At 38.5% G+C, this 21,860-nt stretch overlaps 1 protein-coding gene across 1 annotated transcript; it reads right to left on the bottom strand.

Annotated features, from left to right (window-relative positions):
* Positions 1 to 7,490: 7,490 nt before the first annotated feature.
* Positions 7,491 to 17,231, bottom strand: LOC121366418. Its single transcript, XM_041490874.1, has 3 exons — positions 16,845 to 17,231; positions 12,586 to 12,867; positions 7,491 to 9,408 (listed from the first exon to the last, which is right to left on the bottom strand). The coding sequence occupies exons 2-3, from the start codon at positions 12,863 to 12,865 to the stop codon at positions 7,994 to 7,996; spliced, it is 1,695 nt and encodes a 564-aa protein (XP_041346808.1). The 5' UTR covers positions 12,866 to 12,867; positions 16,845 to 17,231; the 3' UTR covers positions 7,491 to 7,993.
* Between the last annotated feature and the right edge of the window lie 4,629 nt (positions 17,232 to 21,860).

Genomic DNA, 21,860 nt, shown 5'->3' on the forward strand with positions numbered 1-21,860 from the left:
CGCACGTGCCTACAGTCGCACATGCAAGAAATGCACATCTGTATCTCAATACCCGAGTAATCGGTAATAATATCTAGACTTACTACATGTCAAAATAATTATTATAGATAACCATACCTAGACTTACTACATTACAAAACAATTAAAACTATATACAAACACTATCACATCTGGGTATAATTATAAGTGGATAAAACACGTGGAAAATATATCTAACCAACTAGGTATGACCAGTATTTGGATGTCACAAAACTTTTCATCTATACCACTACTTATTCATCACGTTAAATTAAGACAAAACGATCAGTACCTACAACAATGGAATAGCGACATAGCTTCATCATCAAGGGGTAAAATGTACACCACATTTAAAGAACACCTAACATTAGAAAAATATATTATAAAATTACCACAAATATCCTGGACTACGTTACTAAAATTTAGAACATCAAACCACTACTTACCAATCGAAACAGGACGATGGAACAACACCCCAGTAGAAAGCAGACTATGTACACTATGTAACAAAAATGACATCGGAGACGAATTTGACTATCTACTTACATGCTCTTTCTTTAATAACTCCCGAAAAAAATTGTCAAAGCCATATTATTATAACAAACCCAATATGCTGAAATTTAAACAACTAATGACAAATTACAAAATAAGTCTTCTAAAAAAGTTGTGCAAATTAATAAAAGAAATTACGGATAAATTCGGTAAACCTTAAAAAGAATTGTCTCCCAAGCTTATGCTGTCTTATTCCGACTACTACTATCCATGTTTGCATATATATATATATATATATATATATATATATATATATATATATATATATATATATATATATATATATATATATTATTATTATTTATTATTACTATTAGAAATATATTTCTTTTTGTATTATTATTATTATTATTTTTAGAACTTTTTTGTTTTGATATTGTACATATAAAGTTTCTCCTGTAAACTCCATCTTGTCATTGTCATATAATTATTGTTAATGTACCTCATATGCCGCAGAATAGCGGCCTGAGTGAAATAACAGTGACACTGGAGCATGCGCACATGTAATTAGCTCTGCGTACGCAATCACGTTATCGGCTGAGTGGGTATTCAAAGTATAAGTAATGCAGTAATGATTTACCCCGGTGTGACCGTCCGGTATTCTGAGGTAAAATTTGCATTAAAGGAACACAAAGGGACCGGATAATTTCGTCCGGTGCAGTTTAGAAAGGTTTCCGGTTTAGAGGGGTACATTTTAGTGTTAAAAGATTTTGAGGGAATTCCGGTTTACGGAGGGTCCGGTTTTGAGGGGTTTTACTGTATATTGTTTGTTTCTTGTTGTTCTGGGTTGTTTTTTTTTCTTAAAGACAAAATCACTGTAAGATATAAATTAAAATATGTATTAAAGAATATAAACAGCCCCATCTTCCCAGTAAACATTTCAAAATAATAAGGATGACCAACAACTAATTTATTGTGTGGCCTTAATTATGTACTCTACGTAGGTTAAGGTTCCACATGACAGATATATGTTGAGGATCTACTGATAGTTTGATCTAAGTTCAGTTCCACACATTATTGTACCTTGATAACCTAATACGTGCTTATTTGTTACTATCAGTTGTATATTTAACCCTTTAATTCCATATTAAATATTGCTAACGATTATTTATATACTTAATGTTTTTCATTCCGTACAGATCGCCTACTATGAGGCATATGTACGTGTGTATATACATTTAAAAATTAATGGGTTAGGAATTGATTATACAATATATATATACTCTTCAAAAAAAGAAACGCAAAAGGGTACAAATGGGTTATAACTCCGATTTTATGTTTCCTACCGGTTCATGCTTTGTGAATATAAGGTCATTGCATGTCCCAAACACATTCCCACGGTTACATTCGATAAAACGCAGCTACTGTACAATAAAGTTCCAAAATGTGAATATTCGCAAAAACGCAGCCACGTGCAAACCATGTCACCACTGCACGTGCGTTGTCTGCACGTGCAACATGAACACCGACAGTATAAAAGTGCAGGGTGTTCGCTTGCCTGGCCTCTGTATCTGGCCGACAGTTGACAATCCAGGACATGTCACGTCTCAGTGAACCCAGAGAAACAATGCCATCGGCCGACTAGACGCAGGCGAATCCAGAACGGCCGTTGCCAGGGCATTCCATGTGTCCCCAAGCACCATCTCCAGACTGTGGGACCGTTACCAGCAACATGGATCAACACGTGACCTCCTTAGATCCGGTCGACCACGGGTCACTACCCCCGGGCAGGACCGCTACATCCGGGTACGCCACCTTCGGGAACGATTGACTACTGCCACCTCCACAGCCGCAGCAATACCAGGTTTGCGCAGGATATCCGACCAGACCGTACGGAACCGCCTACGTGAGGTAGGAATTCGTACCAGACGTCCAGTTCGAGGTGTCATCTTAACACCACAACACCGTCGACTCCGACTGCAGTGGTGCCAGATTCATCGACAATGGCCTCAACTGCGATGGAGACAGGTGTGTTCAGTGACGAGTCCCGATTTCTGCTCCGACGTCATGATGGAAGATGTCGCGTGTATAGGCGTCGTGGTGAACGTTATGCGGCAAACTGCGTGCAGGAAGTGGACAGATTCGGCGGGGGTAGTGTCATGGTGTGGGCAGCCATCTCACACACTGGCAGAACTGACCTGGTCCATGTGCAGGGCAACCTGAATGCACAGGGCTACATTGACCAGATCCTCCGGCCACACATCGTTCCAGTTATGGCCACCGCCAACGCAGTGTTCCAACATGACAACGCCAGGCCTCACACAGCACGTCTCACAACGGCTTTCCTACAGAACAACAACATTAATGTCCTTCCTTGGCCATCGATATCACCGGATTTGAACCCAATTGAGCATCTATGGGACGAGTTGGACCGACGCCTCCGACAGCGACAACCACAGCCCCAGACCCTGCCCGAGCTGGCAGCAGCCTTGCAGGCCGAGTGGGCCACCATCCCCCGGGACGTCATCCGTACTCTGGTTGCTTCAATGGGCAGGCGGTGCCAGGCAGTTGTCAACACACGCGGAGGCCACACCCGGTATTGACTCCAGATGACCTTGACCTTGGTGGTGTGTCCTATCACTTACTCACAATGGACTAGAGTGAATTGTGAACAATCCTGCAACATTTGGTAATTATCGGACTCACCATTCAATAATTAAATCAATTCTCCAAATGTTACGACAATGTGGTTTTGCGTTTCTTCTTTTGAAGAGTATATATATATATATATATATATAGATAGATATATAGATAGATAGATAGATAGATAGATAGATAGATAGATAGATAGATATGCATACATACATTTTTATTTTTTTATTTTTTTTGTGCCCGAGGAATTCGAAAATGATTTTGAATTGACCGTAGTGATATACAAAATATATCTGATCATTCTTGTTTTTAATTTGTTTGGTTAGTACTATGCTGAGTTTATTAGTCGAATAAGATCTTCTATTGGGTCTTGTCACAGAAAGGTCACTATATGACCCTGTATCAGCCCTTTTCTACCAGGTGCCCATACAGAAAGGTCATTATATGACCCCGTATCAGCCATTTTCTATTGAGTCTTCCTATCTCAGGAACAGTCCACATTGCCTATGCGGATGGTTTCACAGCAGAAGAACATTAAAAGTAAATGTTGAAATGTTGAGAGAAAATGTCGAAGAAACGAAGTGAAATGCATCATGATGGAAAAGCTTAAGTCTGTAGAAGAAAGAGGAAGAGAAAGGCAAATGGCCGTCGTTTTAAAATGTACTGACCTGAGATGTTCAGTTACTGCTTAGTGGTGTACCATTCACGGCAATATAGGTATCATGCATCATTTTAAAAATAAATGATGTACACATGTATATAAAATGGGATTATATTTACCAAAATATGCCAACAATAATTTTAAGGTGACTGTCCTCAGTTTGTTGCAACTGTTAAGATGTTGTCGACTAAAAGAGATAAGACGTTTTAATGACTAAAATATTAGTTTTGCTTAAAATATCGGTGGCTGTGAATTAGTTTCTGACCATCCTAGAATTTGTACGAGGTCAAATTTCATTTAATTTCTTAATATATACATAGAGATGGTAAGTTAATGGAATTTACTTGAAAAATATAAGTTAAAATTATTCCTGTGTCAATTTAAATGTATGTAATGTAATAAAGTTGGAAAGTTGGACCGCGAACGAGGGAGAGAACGTTGACGTCCAGGTGAGGTCAGGTCAAAGGGTTTAACGTGCACATTCAACAGTCCGACCGGAATCGATAGCAGGCGGATGTTGTTTTGGTGCTATGGCATTTGTAATGTCCCCCCCTGCGTGTGCTGTATCCTCACCGTGGTGCAGGGGTGTAACATTATCTTTGAGAATGGCCTATACAGCACAAAATTGAAGTTTTTAGTAAAAGTCAGTATCCGTAAAATTATGTGATATTTGTGTTTTTGCACAGTTCTTTACACTGTTTTTGTTTAAGTCTTGAATTTTTATATTGATGTTGATCATCACTTTATTTATTTGCATTACCATAGCTTGACACCCAATAGCCGATGTATTTTTCGTCCTGGTGTGTCGTTAAACATTCATTCATTCATTCATTGTAATGTCCCGTAGGGTTATGTCACAGAAAAGGTTGTGCAATTTGAATGAGGGAAAATCTGACGCATTTTTGAATGGTCTGCCTAAATGGAAAGGGGGTTGACATCCATTGACGTCAACCTTTTATATGTCTGAGAAGTACGACGTGACGTCATAAGACCCAGTGAGAAATTACGTTACACTAGGAAGAGATCTACCTTTACAAAATAAATCCCAAGAAACATAAATTCTTATAAATACGTCAATTTAGCCTATAGTGAAAGCATTACCAACTTGAAATAATTAATACTGGAAATAACTAAAGTGTATAAACATAAAACTAGCATTTCTTAATTTCTTTTTCAGTCTAAAATTAGCGTAAAACAATTTCAACTTTAGAATATTCATTAAAAAAACATTATTTACCAGGCACAAAAACAAAACAAGCTATGGTGCACTGGAAATACATTGGAAATTGAAGCTAATAACACAAACAAATTCTAAACATGAGACTAGCATTACACGATTGCTTTTTGTGGTCTAATTTCAATATAAAATAGTTTTAATGAAAAAGCCTTTTGGATTATTATAAAAACAAAATCTTTATACCGTTGTTTACAAATATTGTGTACCGATATATATATATGACCTTAGCAACATGTATGCGTAAAAATGTTCTCATCGTACATGGATATAGTTCCTAAAAACACTAATATTACAGTAATGTGGTTCTCAGCGTACACGTAGTTCCTAAAAGCATTAATATTATAATTACAGTAATCATTTTACAGTTATTATCTCATATAATTAATAAAATGATTTGACATAATGTATAAACAATTAGGAAAAAGCTAAACGATCGTACAAGTTTTCGAGAAAAATAAACTTTACTGATGGGCAAAGTCAATCCCGGCAGCCATGTTACAACAGTTGATAAAACGGAAATTTATCCAAGTTTTATTTCTAAATCCGTGGGATGTTTTCAGTGTGTAAGTACACACTGTGCAATTGTGGAAATATTTACACCAGTAATACCAATGTCAACGTTATGTCATAGTTTTTATATGCACAGGAATCTGGGAATTAAATGAAGTTGAATACCGCAAGGCCGAAACACGGACCTCGAACACTACATTAACACATTTAGCGATCGTAATATACTAATATCCCATAAAATATGACAACTATTTTACAAACATAGTTTCATAGACTAAACACATTATCATGGAATACAACTAAATGTAGGTCGCATTATGCATCCAAACGATCTCTAATAATAGTTACGCAACTTCGTAGTGCACTACTGAGAATTTCTGAGAAAACCCGCTGTCACCACATAGGTTACTCTTTTATGACAGGCAGCAAGGCGTTTTGTATTTGCGCTTCCCACAGGCAGGATAGCACAAACCATGGCCTTTGTTGAACCAGTTATGGATCACTGGTCGGTGCAAGTGGTTTACACCTACCCATTGAGGCTTGCGGAGAACTCACTCAGGGTTTGATGTCGGTATCTGGATTAAAAATCCCATGCCTCGACTGAAATCCGAACCCAGTATCTACCAGCCTGTAGACCGCCACCGAGGCTGGTCATAAGAAAACTAGGACATAGTAAAATAGGACCTTTCTTTAGTTATATAAAAAGGGCACTATGTATAACAGGTACCTTTTAGGGGTTTTTTTGACGCATGGGGTGGGGAGGGGGCTGACTCACCGTCCACAAGGTACAGTACTGATGAAATGATGAGGTTAGTTGAAGAAACGTGAGAAAATTCGTCTTGACTAAGTCGGCAGGCTTATTACTATGCAATATAAGAAATGTAGCCTCCAATACCACGCAACATTATATTACTTAAATGTTAGAAGCATAACACAATGATTAAGATAAAATTTCCCAAAACTGCATTTGTACTGAAGGTTCGAATTAATAGCCACAAAAAGAAAAGTTATATGACTCCCTTGTCACCACCTGGATAACACAAGGGACCATACCCCCCCCCCCCCCCCCCCCCCCCCCACCCCACGCACACACACACCAATTCTTATTTATCAATGCCGCCAAAGTACATTACATTACAGTATACACCCTCGCTCTCCCATTATCAACTAGTTTTGCTTGTCGCCGATATATTTTAACGTGGTGTTGTTGTTGTTTTTGTTTGCAACGAGAATTGCTTGACTTGTATTGTCATCGTTCACTTTGATTGCAGCCAGATATGTTAATATTACCATTTTGTGGAGTGATATAAAGTCTTACAACACAGATGCCATCTGCCACTGAAATCCATGTTAAATTGCCCAACTTCAAATGAAGATTGCCAATAAAACGGGTTCCCGGTGGTACTAACAACATACACCATTACGAACATGCATTTATTTCCCCCACCAAAATTGAGAACATTTCCGTCTCAGTTTGTTTTTGCTGTATGACTGCATCTGGCTGTAGTAACAGTCCGAACAGGTAGTTTTAGATCATATTCCCACCAGTCGCCCCTTCCGCTATACACCCATGTCCCAACACGTCAATGCACAATATTACAAAATAGCAAGGCTTACCATTGAAAAAATACAATTTGTTTTAATTCTTCCCCAATTACTAGACGTGAATATGTGAACCACAATATATGTGCAGTTAGGAACTATAGTGGACCGTGATGAATGCAATCTAACCCGGAAGTGAACTGTGTAGTGAGACCTAAGTTCGAAATGCATCTGTGTTTTCATTCCGCAATTAACGACACCACGATAGCATATTTGACAATTTTGACAGTCTTAGAGAGGAAACACGCTACATTTTTTCCATTGGTAGCAAGGAATGTGTATATGCCACGTCCCACAGACATGATAGCACTTACCACGACCTTTGGCATACCAGTTGTGGTGCACTGGATGGTTGGAGAAATAGCCCAACCGACGGGGATCGATCCTCGACCGACCGCGCATCAAGCGAGCGCTATACCACTGGGCTAAGTCCCGCCCCGCAACCATTAGTGCCGTTCTGACAAATATGACATTATTTTTTAAAATATAAAATGTTGTTTCGTGTGGAAAGTAATTTGAACTAGTGTCAATGTACCAACAACTACTTGCTTGTAACATGCGCGGAGTCCTCCTAAAATCAGGATAACAATTACTGTGTGGAACTCAAAGAGTCAAAGACGCTTCCAATTATGTCTAAAACGCGTAACTTAACATCTATTCAAAAACACTATTTTAAGGTTGGGAGGTTGTAGTGTTTATATTCATGGTGTATGTGTTGATTGAAACACTGTGTGTTGACGTTATAGTCACATATGTTACTGTAACTTACTGTTGTCATCAATGTGATTTAATTTGGTGATATACACCCGGCAGGGTCAATGTTAATTTTGGCTCCAGCCAAATATTTTTATTTCTCCATTTTCCTGGGTGACATAAAGTTTGTATTGAGCACAACAGAGAGACACAGGTTGTTTTAGGCCGTCTTTCTGTGTGATGACGTCACGAATAACCTCCCCGTCACGTGACAGCTGAACAATGGCATGTCTATTGTTATCACAGACATAAACAAACTCCTCCGTGTCGCATGCAACACCATATAGCCGACGAAACCTTGCTGAATCACGTGATACCCACATGACTTGTCCTGATGACGACACACATGTGACAATGTTAGTGGAATCTGATACAACAACTAGAGTGTCACCTTTCACTGTTAGATAGCCGGGGTTGGAGATCACCGTGTTAGGAATAGACCGTATGACGTCACACCACTGGTTTAGGATGTCCACACACCCAGACAATCCTCTAGTCACAGCCATGTTGTCGTCAGGCAACACGGTTATATCGTTATAGTCATTCTTGGTTGTCACCGTCTTCATCAGGTGTATGTCATCTTGTACATTCAGATATAATAGTTTTCTTTCTTCTGGCAGGGTGACGAGCACCTGGTGGTCACGTGTCATAGCAAGGTGGCATGGTTTGCTAGTGGTCCTGTAGAGACTCTGAACCGTTTTCTGTTGAGAGCAAAATGATTTTATACATTTGTTTGACCAGTCAGTAACAATGATCTTGTTTGAGTCTTGACCTTCTAACACTAGGATAGATAATAACAATGGACATTTTGTATCAGATTGCAGTTTTGCATTTATCGTTTGTTCATGCTTTAACCTATCTGACTTCCGGTTTATCTCGATGTCTTGTTCAAATATCGACGCCTGTAAATATATTCTGTGTGTTATCTTGATAGATTTTACGTCAGGTCTCGAAATTCTCCCAATCTCCGCAGAAAACGTTTTGCTTCTTGTTTTCTCAGGTTCAACTAAAGTTATTGCCAAATCAGGAAATTCAGAACGTGGTGTGGCTAAATAATCAGTTGTTATATTTTGTATTTTTGAAAATTTGGAAACATGTCTTTTCATATCACAAAGTGACGCAGATCTGAGGAGATTTTCGCCCAATTTCAGGCATTCTTTACTTTCCACTATCAGTCTGTTAACATCGGTGAACAATTCGACTATTTCGTTATTAACAGACTGACGACATTTTTCCAGTTCTGAGATCCTCTTTCCCAGTTCAGTGCGGAGTGCTGTTGTGAACTCCGCAATCAGTTTATCTCCTTGTCTCTGCATCTGAGCCGCAGTCGGTGTCGCGCTGACGTCGACGCTTCGCTGTAGTCTCTTAATGTCTGACGTCATCCTCTTTTCTATAAAATGACTGAACTTCTTTATCGTTTCACAGGAAGATTCAATTACCAGTCTATTTGGGTCTTGTTGAGTTGTCGCTCTTGGGTCGCCACCTACTCAATAAACAAAAGTCAAAAAGTTAAATTTGTTTTTGTTTAAAGACACCACTAGAGCACAAGTGATTGATTAATCATCTGCTATTGGATGTAAAATATTTCATCATTTTGACATACAGTCTTAGAGAGCAAACCAGCTACATGTTTATATTAGTAGCCTGGGATCTTTTATTGGCATTATCCCACAAACAGGATAACACATGCCAAGGACTTTGATGTACCAGTCAAGCAAGAGTCAAAGAAGATCTTTAAACTATGGTTGCGAATTTCTCAAATTGTATGGGGTTTTTTTGTTGTTATTTGTATGTTTGTATGTTGTTTTTGAGTTGAATAGGTATTTGGCAAGCAAATGGTTGATTTCATGAATATTTCAAATCAAAACTAGCGCCGGACAGAGCTAATTAGAATTATAATATGCACTCATGAATCACTTTCATAACAGTGATGACAACAGGTGTTCGTGAAAGATGAGCATGTCCTGCCTTCTGGTGATTCTCTACTTTCATGGCAGACTCCACATGGTTCACATCAGTAAATTTAAACTCGGTTTTTCGTTTTTCCCCTTTCTTCTCTCTCTTCTGTCTTGCTCCCAGAAATAATTAAAACTAATTACCGACATGTATGAAAACTGATGTACATGTATATTTGTGTGTGTGTGTGTGTGTGTGTGTGTGTGTGTGTGTGTGTGCGCGGGGGTGAGTAGGTGAGTGAGTGAGATAGTTTTTTGAATGCAGTATATGTTTTAAACATGAACATTGTGTACATGTAAATAGTCTGTGTATATATATATATATATATATATATATATATATATATATATATATATATAGTAGAATCTCATTGGCTTGAACACTGTCGGTGTATCAAAGTCTGTTCGACCCATCGGGTAGTTCGAACCATGCATTCGGCCGTTGTCCGGTGCTTCTGTAACACAAAAACAAATCGGAACACCTCGCATATTTCCGTAAAACTGGCTTTATTTAAAATATTTGTGAGTCAGTGAGCGCAGGGCTCCTCAAGGTCGACACTGCCAAATATTTCTGGGGACAATAATAAAAAAAAATAATAATAATAATAATAAACTTTTAAATAAAGGTATTGGTCGTCAAACGTAGTTTGTGTAATATTATATATTGAAACTATATTCATTTTACTTATTGTTTGGTGAGAAAGGGCAATACAAATATAGTAGACCATTTACGATTTGAAGTAAAATGGCATATCTGAAGATGATAATGCATTTTTAAATGAGGCTGAATTGTCCGAGACACTGGTTTTACTTTCATAAAACATACCCAAACAGTCATAAATACAAAAACTGCAACCAGAGGCAATGCATTCCGTTGTTGTTGTATTAACGTCATTCCCTTAATGGTGGCCATACCCTAATGCCATCTTTCGATAACTGGGCGACAAAGACGTCTGTAACGGACATTGTTTACTCAGTGGATTTATGTTTTATGCTCCCTCGAAGTGTTTGCGTTGCAGGATCGAACCACCTCGGCGGACCCATTCAGCTGATTGGAGTTTTTCTCTTTCCAACTAAAGTTTTTTTTTAATTTAACGACGCCACTAGAGCACATTGATTTTTTAAACATATCATCGGCTATTGGACGTCAAACATATTGTCATTCTGACATTGTTTTGTTTTTTAGAGGAAACCCCCTGTCGCCACATAGGCTACTCTTTTATGATAGGCAGAAAGGGATCTTTTATTTGCGCTTCCCACAGGCAGGATAGCACAGACCATGGCCGTTGTTGAACCAGTTACGGATCACTGGTCGATGCAAGTGGTTTACACCTACCCATTGAGCCTTGCGTAGCACTCACTCGGGGTTCGGAGTCGGTATCTGGATTAAAAAGCCCATACCTCGGCTGGGATCCGAACCCAGTACGTACCAGCCTGTAGACCGATGGCCTAACCACGATGCCACAGAGGCCTACTAGTGCACCACAACTGGACAAAGATCGTGGTAAGTGATTTACTGTCTGTGGGAATGTGCATTTAAAAGATCCCTTGCTGCATTGTCAGGGTTACCGAATGTTTGACATCCAATAGCTGATTATTATTTAATAAATGTGCTCTACTGGTGAAGAGAACGGTCTTTTTCATGCTATGTAATTTACTACATGCTATTTATTTCTGAGCTGATTGTTTTGTAAATTGAAAATTGTAATAGTTGTTGTTTTTGTTGTTGTTATTTAAAAAACACTTTTACTTTCTTCTCACGTCAAACCATAATGAAAGTATTACAAAAAATAGTTTTATAGAATGATGGGAGGGACTATAGTTAAATAGTAGATGCTTTATCAGTTTGTTAGATCTGCTGGGGAAGAATTCAAGAGTATGCTGATGTTCAGAAGATGTGTACTGAACTTAGAAAACTGAAGATAAAGACGAATTCCAGGACGTAGTGCACTTTACATACAGACTATAAGTAAGACTTTCAAGATTCGTGACGAGGACCACCTGTGTGGTAGGATATGCTCACCGATCGCGACCACCTGATAACATCATTGTTGTGAAAGTGATTTATGTGTGCATGTCATCTCAGCTGTTCTTATTGTAATGACCTCTGTCCAATGCTTGTTTTGATTTAGTAAACTAGTCTGGGAGTGGCATTCCTCTTCGCGGCGTTGGAAGAGGGATGGAATCTCCAGTAAAGGATCTCCTCGGGAGTGGCTGTCCTCCTATAGACGAGGCACTAAATAGATATTCGTGAAATCAACCACTATTTTGCCAAATTCCTATTCGACTCTGCATTGTGCAGAGATACGACTCTGATCACGTATTACAGTTTTGTTGTTCAGATTTCGTATAGTATACATAAGTTTCTTTATGAATCCTGACTTATGTAACTGTAGTAAGTTTTAAAGATCATTTGGTGTTATTATATGTTGGTTTTAGATTTACAGGTTATTTTTATAATAACACAAAATGAAATTTCATAAGCCGAAATAGACACAAACACAAACACGCACGCAGACACGCACACATACAGAGAGAGAGAGAGAGAGAGAGAGAGAGAGAGAGAGAGAGAGAGAGAGAGAGAGAGAGAGAGAGAGAGAGAGAGAGAGAGAGAGAGAGACGCATACTTGTCAGTTATAAAAATCGAAGATGGCTGTTGAAAGTTTGCAACTTTATTAAAGCAACAAGTTCTATTTTTAACTCACATATTTTAATTTGTTTGATGAGACCAATGGCGTCCAGGAGTGCTAGATTTCGTTTGAACTGTGAAGCCCAAGACGATGTAGGTTGTGTGTTGTCAGGAATACCGACCACGTCCCTGCAGTTTGGACACACGAAAGTATAATCTGTGTTGTTGGCGTCGATGTGATTTTGGAGACACGTCAAACAAAACGTGTGTCCGCACGGAAGTACGCGCGGATCAGTGAATACCTCCAAACAGAGGCTGCAGGAGATTGGGTCGTCTGTGGAGGATGCTGTGGCCATGTCTGAAAAGAAAAATAAATGACATTGTTACACACCTAATGAAGATTATTCTGTTTACACGACCGTATCTAGTGGGGTGGAGGGGTGGGAATGGCAGGATAGCACATACCTCTGCCTTTGATGTACCAGTCGTGGTGCACTTGCTGGAGCGAGAAATAACCCAATGTACCCACTGACGGGGATCGATCCCAAACCAACCGGTCATCAAGCGAGCGCTTTACCACTGGGTTACGTCTCGCCCCTCAGTGGTGATAATTTAAAGACTTCAAATGAATTCCTACCAATGAAATTATCACTACAGTTATTGAATGCTACTGCTGACACACGATCGAATGTTTAAGTTAAAAATCTACAAAAACGTTGTCAATATGATGGATGTGAGAATAGCTGACTCAAGTTTCAGTAACAAACATATAGCTCTTTAAAGTTGCAGTCACTAGTCACCATCCTATAAGACCGTTTAAACATTCATTTTCATTTGTTTATTTTGGTGCTTATATCCAATTAAGGTTCAAGCAAGCTGTCCTGGGCACAGACCTCAACTATCTGGGCTAGTGAATGGTTAGTGAGAGAGAAGAGGGTGTAGTGGTCTTACAACTACCCATTGAGTAGTTAACACTCGCTCTGGTTGGGAGCCGGTACGGGGCTGCGAACCCTGTACCTGCCAGCCTTATTTTCGATGGCTTGACCACGACACCATCAAGGCCGGTTCGGTTACACAAACAGAAATTTGTCATTCTTCATTAAGTGCTATTCCACATTTTATCACATTTGCCCTTTCAACAAAACAAATATTCCCTACTGAACCAAACATACATTGTTTGTTAATTAGTGCATGTATTGTTTGTTATTTTAAATTTTCTTTGCTTATCTTAGCCTAGGTAGTTTTATATGCATATAATTCCAATCCGTATATACCCTTTTGTTATAAATGTTTGGATTGGTCCAAATAATATCATCTAACTTAAGAAAAAAAAAACCCTGATGTTCATAACTGCATGAATCTCAAATTTGCACTACTTTCGGCAGTGCATAGAAAGCAACCGAGATCGTTCCAGCTATTTTCTTTATTTCATATTAATAAAATAATTGTTTGCATTAGTTGTTAATGTTGAATTAGTCAGACAGAGAAATGCAATTGTTCTCAAAATTCGAAATTGGGGTATTAAGGTTTTTTTTATTCTTAATTTTGTTTAAGATCATGTCTTTGAACATATTTCTGGCATATGACATTCTGTCGCCTTTGGGCATTTTGAGATATATTGCTTCAAATCAACCCCCTGTCCCTAATTTTTATTATTGAGGTGGGGGGGGGGGGGGTTGTTTGGGGTGTTTTTATTTTTTATCTTCTAATATTTGTTTTACCTGTTTTATTTTCTCATTGATAATACATGAACCCATCAATCTATAATATAATACGCAATGCCTTTTTAACAGCTTTCCATCGTTCTGACCGCTTGTCCTCTTTTGATTTGTACTGCCGACAGCCTTCTTTGTACTTAACCTTATGCCGCAATTCGTAAGGTTCGTTTTGCGCCCAGGTCCTGTCGACTGTCATACACACACCGTGTTAAATGTTGCACAGAAAGATGAATTCTATAAATACCCCATCATAGAGGTCGTCATATTTGTTAATTAACACAGAAGTGGCTAAATAGACCTACACGGCTAATGAGGGCTGGCTATCTCCACGGTAGCTCGAGTACTCCAACTGTAAGAGAGCTAGACGGACATTTGGATGGTTATGACGCTCTCGTTACAGTCATAGACCAAGGTATGTAATTTTTTCGCAATCGGTACCCACCAAACGGAAGTCAAAGATTTCCGCTCTAATACAACAACAATCCTATGTTTGATATTAAATACCGTTACATCAATAATTTTCGAGTTCCCTGACAACACGTTTCACATAGAGTAATATGTGTATTTATTTATTTTTTAATTAAGGAACTTGAAATTATCGATGTAAAACTATTTGATGTCAAAAGCAATAAAGTTCTCATTGCTAGACGAGAAAATAGGTAGGACAAAGCTGGGCATGAGTGATATAGAACTGTATATATATTGAACGTCAACAACAAAAAATAACGGTTATAGAACAGATCATGTGAAGAGAATGTCGATGATTTTCTGGTTGCACAAGAGGTCAAGTGTTGCTGCCTGATCTTTGGTCAATAGACCACAACTAGAAAACATATCTGAAGAATACTGTGTGTACACTGATAATCTTGCACTGCATTTGAAAATCCCATACTGTTTGGGCAATCTTGAATTATTTGTTTTCAAAATAAGATTCAAACTCTCGAATACAGAAATGTGCCCATGTGGACAGGGAGAAGAGACACCAACCCACTTCCTCCAGAATTGCAACCAACACCAACAAACAAGAGACCAGATATGGCCTGCTTACGATCCCAGCCAGCACCAACAAACAAGAGAACAGATATGGCCTGATTACGTATCCTAGCCAGCACCAACAAACAAGCGACCAGATATGGCCTAATTACGTATCCCCGGCAGAAAAATTACATGGCGACAAGAACACTGGCCAGTTCACCCTGATGTCGGGTAGAATCGGAAAAGCAACCTATTTACGACTAAACAGTCATGATATGGGGAAACAAACGAAGAAAAGAAGAAGAAGAAAAACAAACAAACAAACGAAAGACCAGAATGGAATTGATGTCATCGGACATGGTCATTGGATACTTTCAGAGAAAAATGTTGTACACCAGGCCATCAAGTGGTCCTCGTTTGAGAGATAATGTTGGATCTGCCGCCTGTAACGCATAAAGATATTATGCTGACAATGTTAATGAATGGGAAAGACAAAAGACGATATATTTAGTTATAAAGATCCAAGCAGCAATGGTCCTATAAGCAGATTCTGTACAGCAACTTCTAAAGTGTTGATACAGTGACTACTAAGAGGAATATTACTTATACTTGTAATACTGCGCTAGACATAACACCATTAACAACCACCATCAAGAAGGCCTACAGCCACTGGATTAGCAGGGTTGGAGAGCATGAGGGCAATGCTCCTCCAATATTAAATACGCCGATGTTTACTCCTAAAACAACGAAATGCCTCAGATATTCAACATTTAATTTCTACAGCTATAAATGTTACCAGATTTTATATATATATATACATATGAAATACCCAATAGACTACAGAGCGATAGATCAATGTTCTGTCTAAGAATAGTTTAACCCAACAGCACACCACTTAGAAATCTTAATCAGTCCTTGAGATTATTATCATTCTTAACATGCGATCTTTATTACGTGCAGCATGCATCACAGATAATTATAAAAGAAATATCTTGAATAACCAAATGCAGTTTACACGCACACACACACACACACACACACACACACTTATTAAAAACAAGGAATAGATTTGGCAACTAAGAAACCCCATTCCATGAACTACATAAATTTATATCAGGGTATTAAAAATACTACCAGACATTTTAGACCGTTACGGTTAAACACACACACACAAACACACACACACACACACACACACACACACACACACACACACACACACACACACACAATTGCCTGTCCGACGGAACAACGGACGACAACATAAAAGAAATATCTTGAATAACCAAATGCAGTTTAGACGCACGCACACACACACACGCACAAACACACACACACACCCACAGACAGACACACAGACACACTTATTAAAAACAATAATTTTTTGTTTTAATAGGAATAGATTTGGCAACTAAGAAACCCCATTCCATGAACTACATAAATTTATATCAGGGAATTAAAAATACCATCAGACCTTTTAGACCGTTACGGTTAAACACACACACACACACACACACACACACACACACACACACACACACACACACACAATTGCCTGTCCGACGGAACAACGGACGACAACATCTCCCGGCTCGTGGTGATGTTAACCGGTCAAAACGGCAGTATTTTAACCCCTGCTTACCTTATGAGCTATACAAGATGGCTGCCGCCGCGTAAATTTTCACGTCTGTTTTGGCGACCAGAAGACTTCAGAGGTTGTAACCAGTTTAGACGGCGTCATGGTTGTCGCAGGATCACAGGTGAAACAGAGGAGGATCACAAGTGTTAGATCAATTCATTTTATACAAATAAACTGGAGTACGAGCCACATATGAGTACTACACAACATACGGCTGCACACGGCTATGATAGTAACTAAGATACATGTACATACCGGACGTGACTTGCAACAGGCGGCATGACAACGTCGTGAGTTATTTTTATGCTCTACATAAACCACAAAGTGGGTCACTGTTAGGCTCAGGTGACACATGTATATATCCAGCTTTTGTCGGGAGGCTGGCAGCCATTATGCACGTATGTATGGCAGTGTTTTGTATAAATATACATACCTCTGCGTGCGTGTCTGTATGTGTGTGTGTGTGTGTGTGTGTGTGTGTGTGTGTATGTGTGTGCGAGTGTGTGTATGTGTGTCTGAGTCACACACACACACACACACAAACACAGAGAGAGAGAGAGAGAGAGAGAGAGAGAGAGAGAGAGAGAGAGAGAGAGAGACAGACAGGGGAGGGAGGGGGTAGAGTGGGTTTCTCTTGATTAAAACTGGAGAAAACAACATATATGCAGTTAACGTTTCAAAAGAAATTGCATCGCAAAGAATAATTTTGGAATGGCCCTGCTTATTGCAGTAATTGTGTTTGGGATCGAATGTTTATTCATATTCCAGTATACTTAAATGTATATATTTCCAGTCTAGAAAATATTGACTGACACTTTACACCAAAAAAATCATATATATATACACGCACACACACACACACAAACCCAGATATATATATATATATATATATACGCACCCACACAGTCAAATATATATTCATTCAGCATTCATAAAAGTTATCTGTGATTAAAACGTACTAATATGACATTAGCAAATAATTACCACAAGTCTATTGGCCTTTAAGTCATTTTGTTGAGTACATTTCAAATATGCAAGTAATACTACTAAAGATAACTGTGTTTAAACCAAAATCTATTGATTGATATGCTTTAAATTGCACACATATGTACTGACGTATCCTGGTAACCAGAGATTGGGCACAAGAGTACCTTGTCTTAATAAATATACCTCTTTGATCACAATACCAACTTTTATAGTGCATGTCGCCCCATAACATTTATAAAAACAGTGCCCTCTATCCCCACTCCACCCCCAATATAAAATCCTGGCTACCCTAATATATATATATATATATATATATATATATATATATATATATATATATATACACGCCGTTAAGGTTTGTGGACTAGTTGGTTATTGGCATGGATGGAAAAGAAATATTTAATGGCAAGCCAGCACATGATATTTTTACAGGTGTGTTAGCAGCAGTAGCAGTGGCAGTTTGGAATCGATTGCGCAAATGCGTGTTCATGATATAGCGGTCTTGACCACGCGTTGTAACACGCGGACGTCCACGACGTGGCAAGTCGTTGGTGCTTCCTGTCGTTCGAAATCTTACGCAAAGATTTCGTTTCGTTCGACTAGAGCTCCCAACATGCCTTGCAACGTCTTCTGTCGACATGCCAGCATCAAGCATGCCAATCGCCCGTTCGCGTAAATTATTGGGTATTCTTGGCATACTAAAAATGCTACAATGTAAAAAGCGTTAATTTTGTTTTACAAATTTTGAAGCGTTTCCGTTCACTTGACAACAATGTCAGTAAGACAAGTAAAACAAATTGACCGAATACTACACGGGACATGTCGAACCATGCATGCACGTGCAAATTGAATTTCACGTTGTCGACGATTAACAGTGCAAAAATAATCGATAAAATTAGTGAATCCTGATAATACAGCTCAAGGCTAATACTACCTATATAATTTCATTACACAATGAATTCTTTAACACAACAAATACTATATGTACAAATCGGAAGTTTCTTTTTTTGTTCAGTATATACACACACACACACAAATGTATATATATATATATATATATATATATATATATATATATATATATATATATATATATATATATATACATATGTGTGTGTGTGTGTGTGCGTGTGTGCGTGTGTGTGTGTGTTTTATTACCAGTGATTCTCAGTATCGTTAATATCATATATTAGGAATTAGAATTCCATTATGCGAGGGTAATAATCTCTTTATCATATACTTCGTTCAAACTTATGTATTGTTTTGTGGGTGGTGTCTACTGTCAAAAATGGGCAGACAAAGAGGACATAAATCACGCTATGTCATCTGTCAATAAGGGCAAACTGGGCTCAGTAGCTTTGATAAGCAACCAATCTAGGAGAAGGTCACTTCCAATTGAAAACTCTGGAAGAATGGGCTCATTGTTCAAATTGAAAACCCTCGGTTCCGCAATCCAGTTTATAATAAACACAAAAATCCACATGTTTTTTGGCATCTGGGTTTCCGGCAGAAATTACACAAACATACAAATATGTCTTTGTCTGCATATCTATGTTGTTAATCAGGACTCCATGTAAATGCTTTAATCTCCCCGTTGATTTGTGCAACATATAGTTTATCCCGGTCACAACAGACTGCCCATGGTTGTTTTAGTCCATCGTTGTGCGTAATAACGTCCCGAAGAATCTCACCATCACGTGACAACTAAACAATGGCATTTCTTTTGTAATCACATACATAAACAAACTCTTCAACGTCAGATGTAACACCGCGCAGGTACTGCAGCCATGTTGAATCATGTGCCACCCAGGCCACTTTTCCTGATGACGTCACACATATCAAACTTTGGTCTTTCTGCCAGAGAGTCGCCCTTCGTCGTTAGACAATCTGGGATGGGGATCACACTTTTGTGGAGCGACCAAAGCACATTTCTTTTTTGGTCCAGTATATCCACACATCCGTACCACCCGACACTGACCGCCATATTATCTCCAGGTAACACAGATATGTAGTAATATTCTTCCTCAGTTGTCACTGACTTGATCAGTTTTATGCCATCCTTTATGTGTAGATGCAATATTACTTGATCTTGTGGTAAAGTCACCACAACCAGCTGCTGATCGCTTAACTTAGCAAGGCCGTGTGGTTTACCTTTTGTTCTGTAGATGCTTGGATTCATTTTATTTTGTGAACAGAATGATTTCACGTATCTGTTGTTCGAATCCGTTACAATGATCTTGCATTTTTCATTTTCTAAAATGACGATGGATGTCAAACATGGGCAATGTGTATCAGTATCTGTTTTTGTAAGTAATGTTTGATTCTGTTTTAACAGATATGATTTTCGGTTTATCCAGGTGTCTGTTTGAAATGGCATGTTCAATTTTGTTTTGTCTTTCTGACAGAATAATTTTATGTCAGATCTTGAAACTTGTCCAATGTCCAGTTTACTGAACTGCAAGTTGAAGGGATCACTTAAAGGTATTGTCCTATTAGGAAAGTCATCTTATTTTCAGTTCCACACTTGATATATGTTGAGGATCTACTGATAGTTTCATCTAAGTTCCGTTCTACACATTATTGTACCTTGGTAACCTAATAAGTACTTATCTGTTACAATCAGTTGTATACTTAATCCTTTAATTCCATATTAAGTATTGTTAACGATTATTTATATGCTTAATGTTTTTCATTCTGTACTCGTCGCTTATTATGAGATATCTCTCAACCTTGTATATGTACGTGTGTGTATAAATTAAAAAAGCACAAAAATAATGAACCCACTGGCTCAGGAATTTTTAAATGTATTGTTTGCATGTATATTATTTTCTAATTTGCTGTGGGATTGGAAAATGATTGATATTGACCAGTGTAATATTCAAAATATATCTGATCATTCTCATTGTGTTTAATTTGTTTGGCTACTACTATCTTATATTTAGTAGTCAAATAAGATGCATTTGGTTTTAGGAGATTGTTAGGAAAAGGAATAACAAAGCAAACAACGGTGATAAATGGACTGGGTTAGAGGTTTACCAGCAGACTTAGGTGGTGGATAGTCTTGTGAAGTCTAAGATATCTTTGAGATTTGGAAGCACCAGACGTGCTGTAATATATACATATTTATACATATGTATGTGTGTATGTGTGTGTGTGTGTGTGTGTGTGTGTGTGTGTGCGTGTGTGTATATGTGTGTATGTGTATGTCTCTGTGTGTGTCTGTGTGGCTGTGTGTGTCTCTATGTGTATGTTTGTGTTTCTGTTTGTGTGTCTGTGTGTCTCTGTGTGTGTGTGTGTGTGTGTGTGTGTGTGTGTGTGTGTGTGTGTGTCTATGTGTGTGTATGTCTGTGTGTGTTTGTGTGTATGTGTGTTTGTGTCTGTGTGTGTGTGTGTGTGTGTGTGTGTGTGTGTGTGTGTGTGTATAACATGAGGTGGAGATCAGTTAATCCAGACAAGACAAGAATGTAGCAGCGACAACAACACAGGAGTAACAAGAGACGCAGTAGGCCCAGTTTAACAGTGAAGAGGGCGTATCAGAGGATGATTGTATTTCAAGAGCTTCATTATTAAAACTATACCCGAGGCTGTAGGTTCCATGTAACGTCGGATAGCTAATGTTCAACGTCTCTGTGTAATGAACAAGTCATATCCCTATTAACGTGCCCATATACGGACACAGACCACACTTATTTACGCTATATGTTTCTATATATTGCTAGTGGCTATACCATTTTTATTATTATCAGCAGGCCCATGGATTGTTTTATGTTCCTTTGCCTGCCTGTTGAAAACATACCCTCAAAAAGGACAACCCCTGTTGTCCAGCTCTTTCTCCCATGATATTGGTTTAGGCAAACACATCCACTAAACCTGGCCGGAGTACACCCATTTAACACCAAAAAACCCCACTACTTTTGCATGGGCCAGAATTATCACACAAACGTCTTCAACGTCAACAATTTATACATGTTTGGAAATTTCATGCTCTCCCCTGTCAACGTCAGTCTAATACTTGCCAGTTGAAAGCTGTTT

This window comes from Gigantopelta aegis, unplaced genomic scaffold, assembly GCF_016097555.1.
Source record: "Gigantopelta aegis isolate Gae_Host unplaced genomic scaffold, Gae_host_genome ctg5591_pilon_pilon:::debris, whole genome shotgun sequence".
NCBI classification, from domain to species: domain Eukaryota; kingdom Metazoa; phylum Mollusca; class Gastropoda; order Neomphalida; family Peltospiridae; genus Gigantopelta; species Gigantopelta aegis.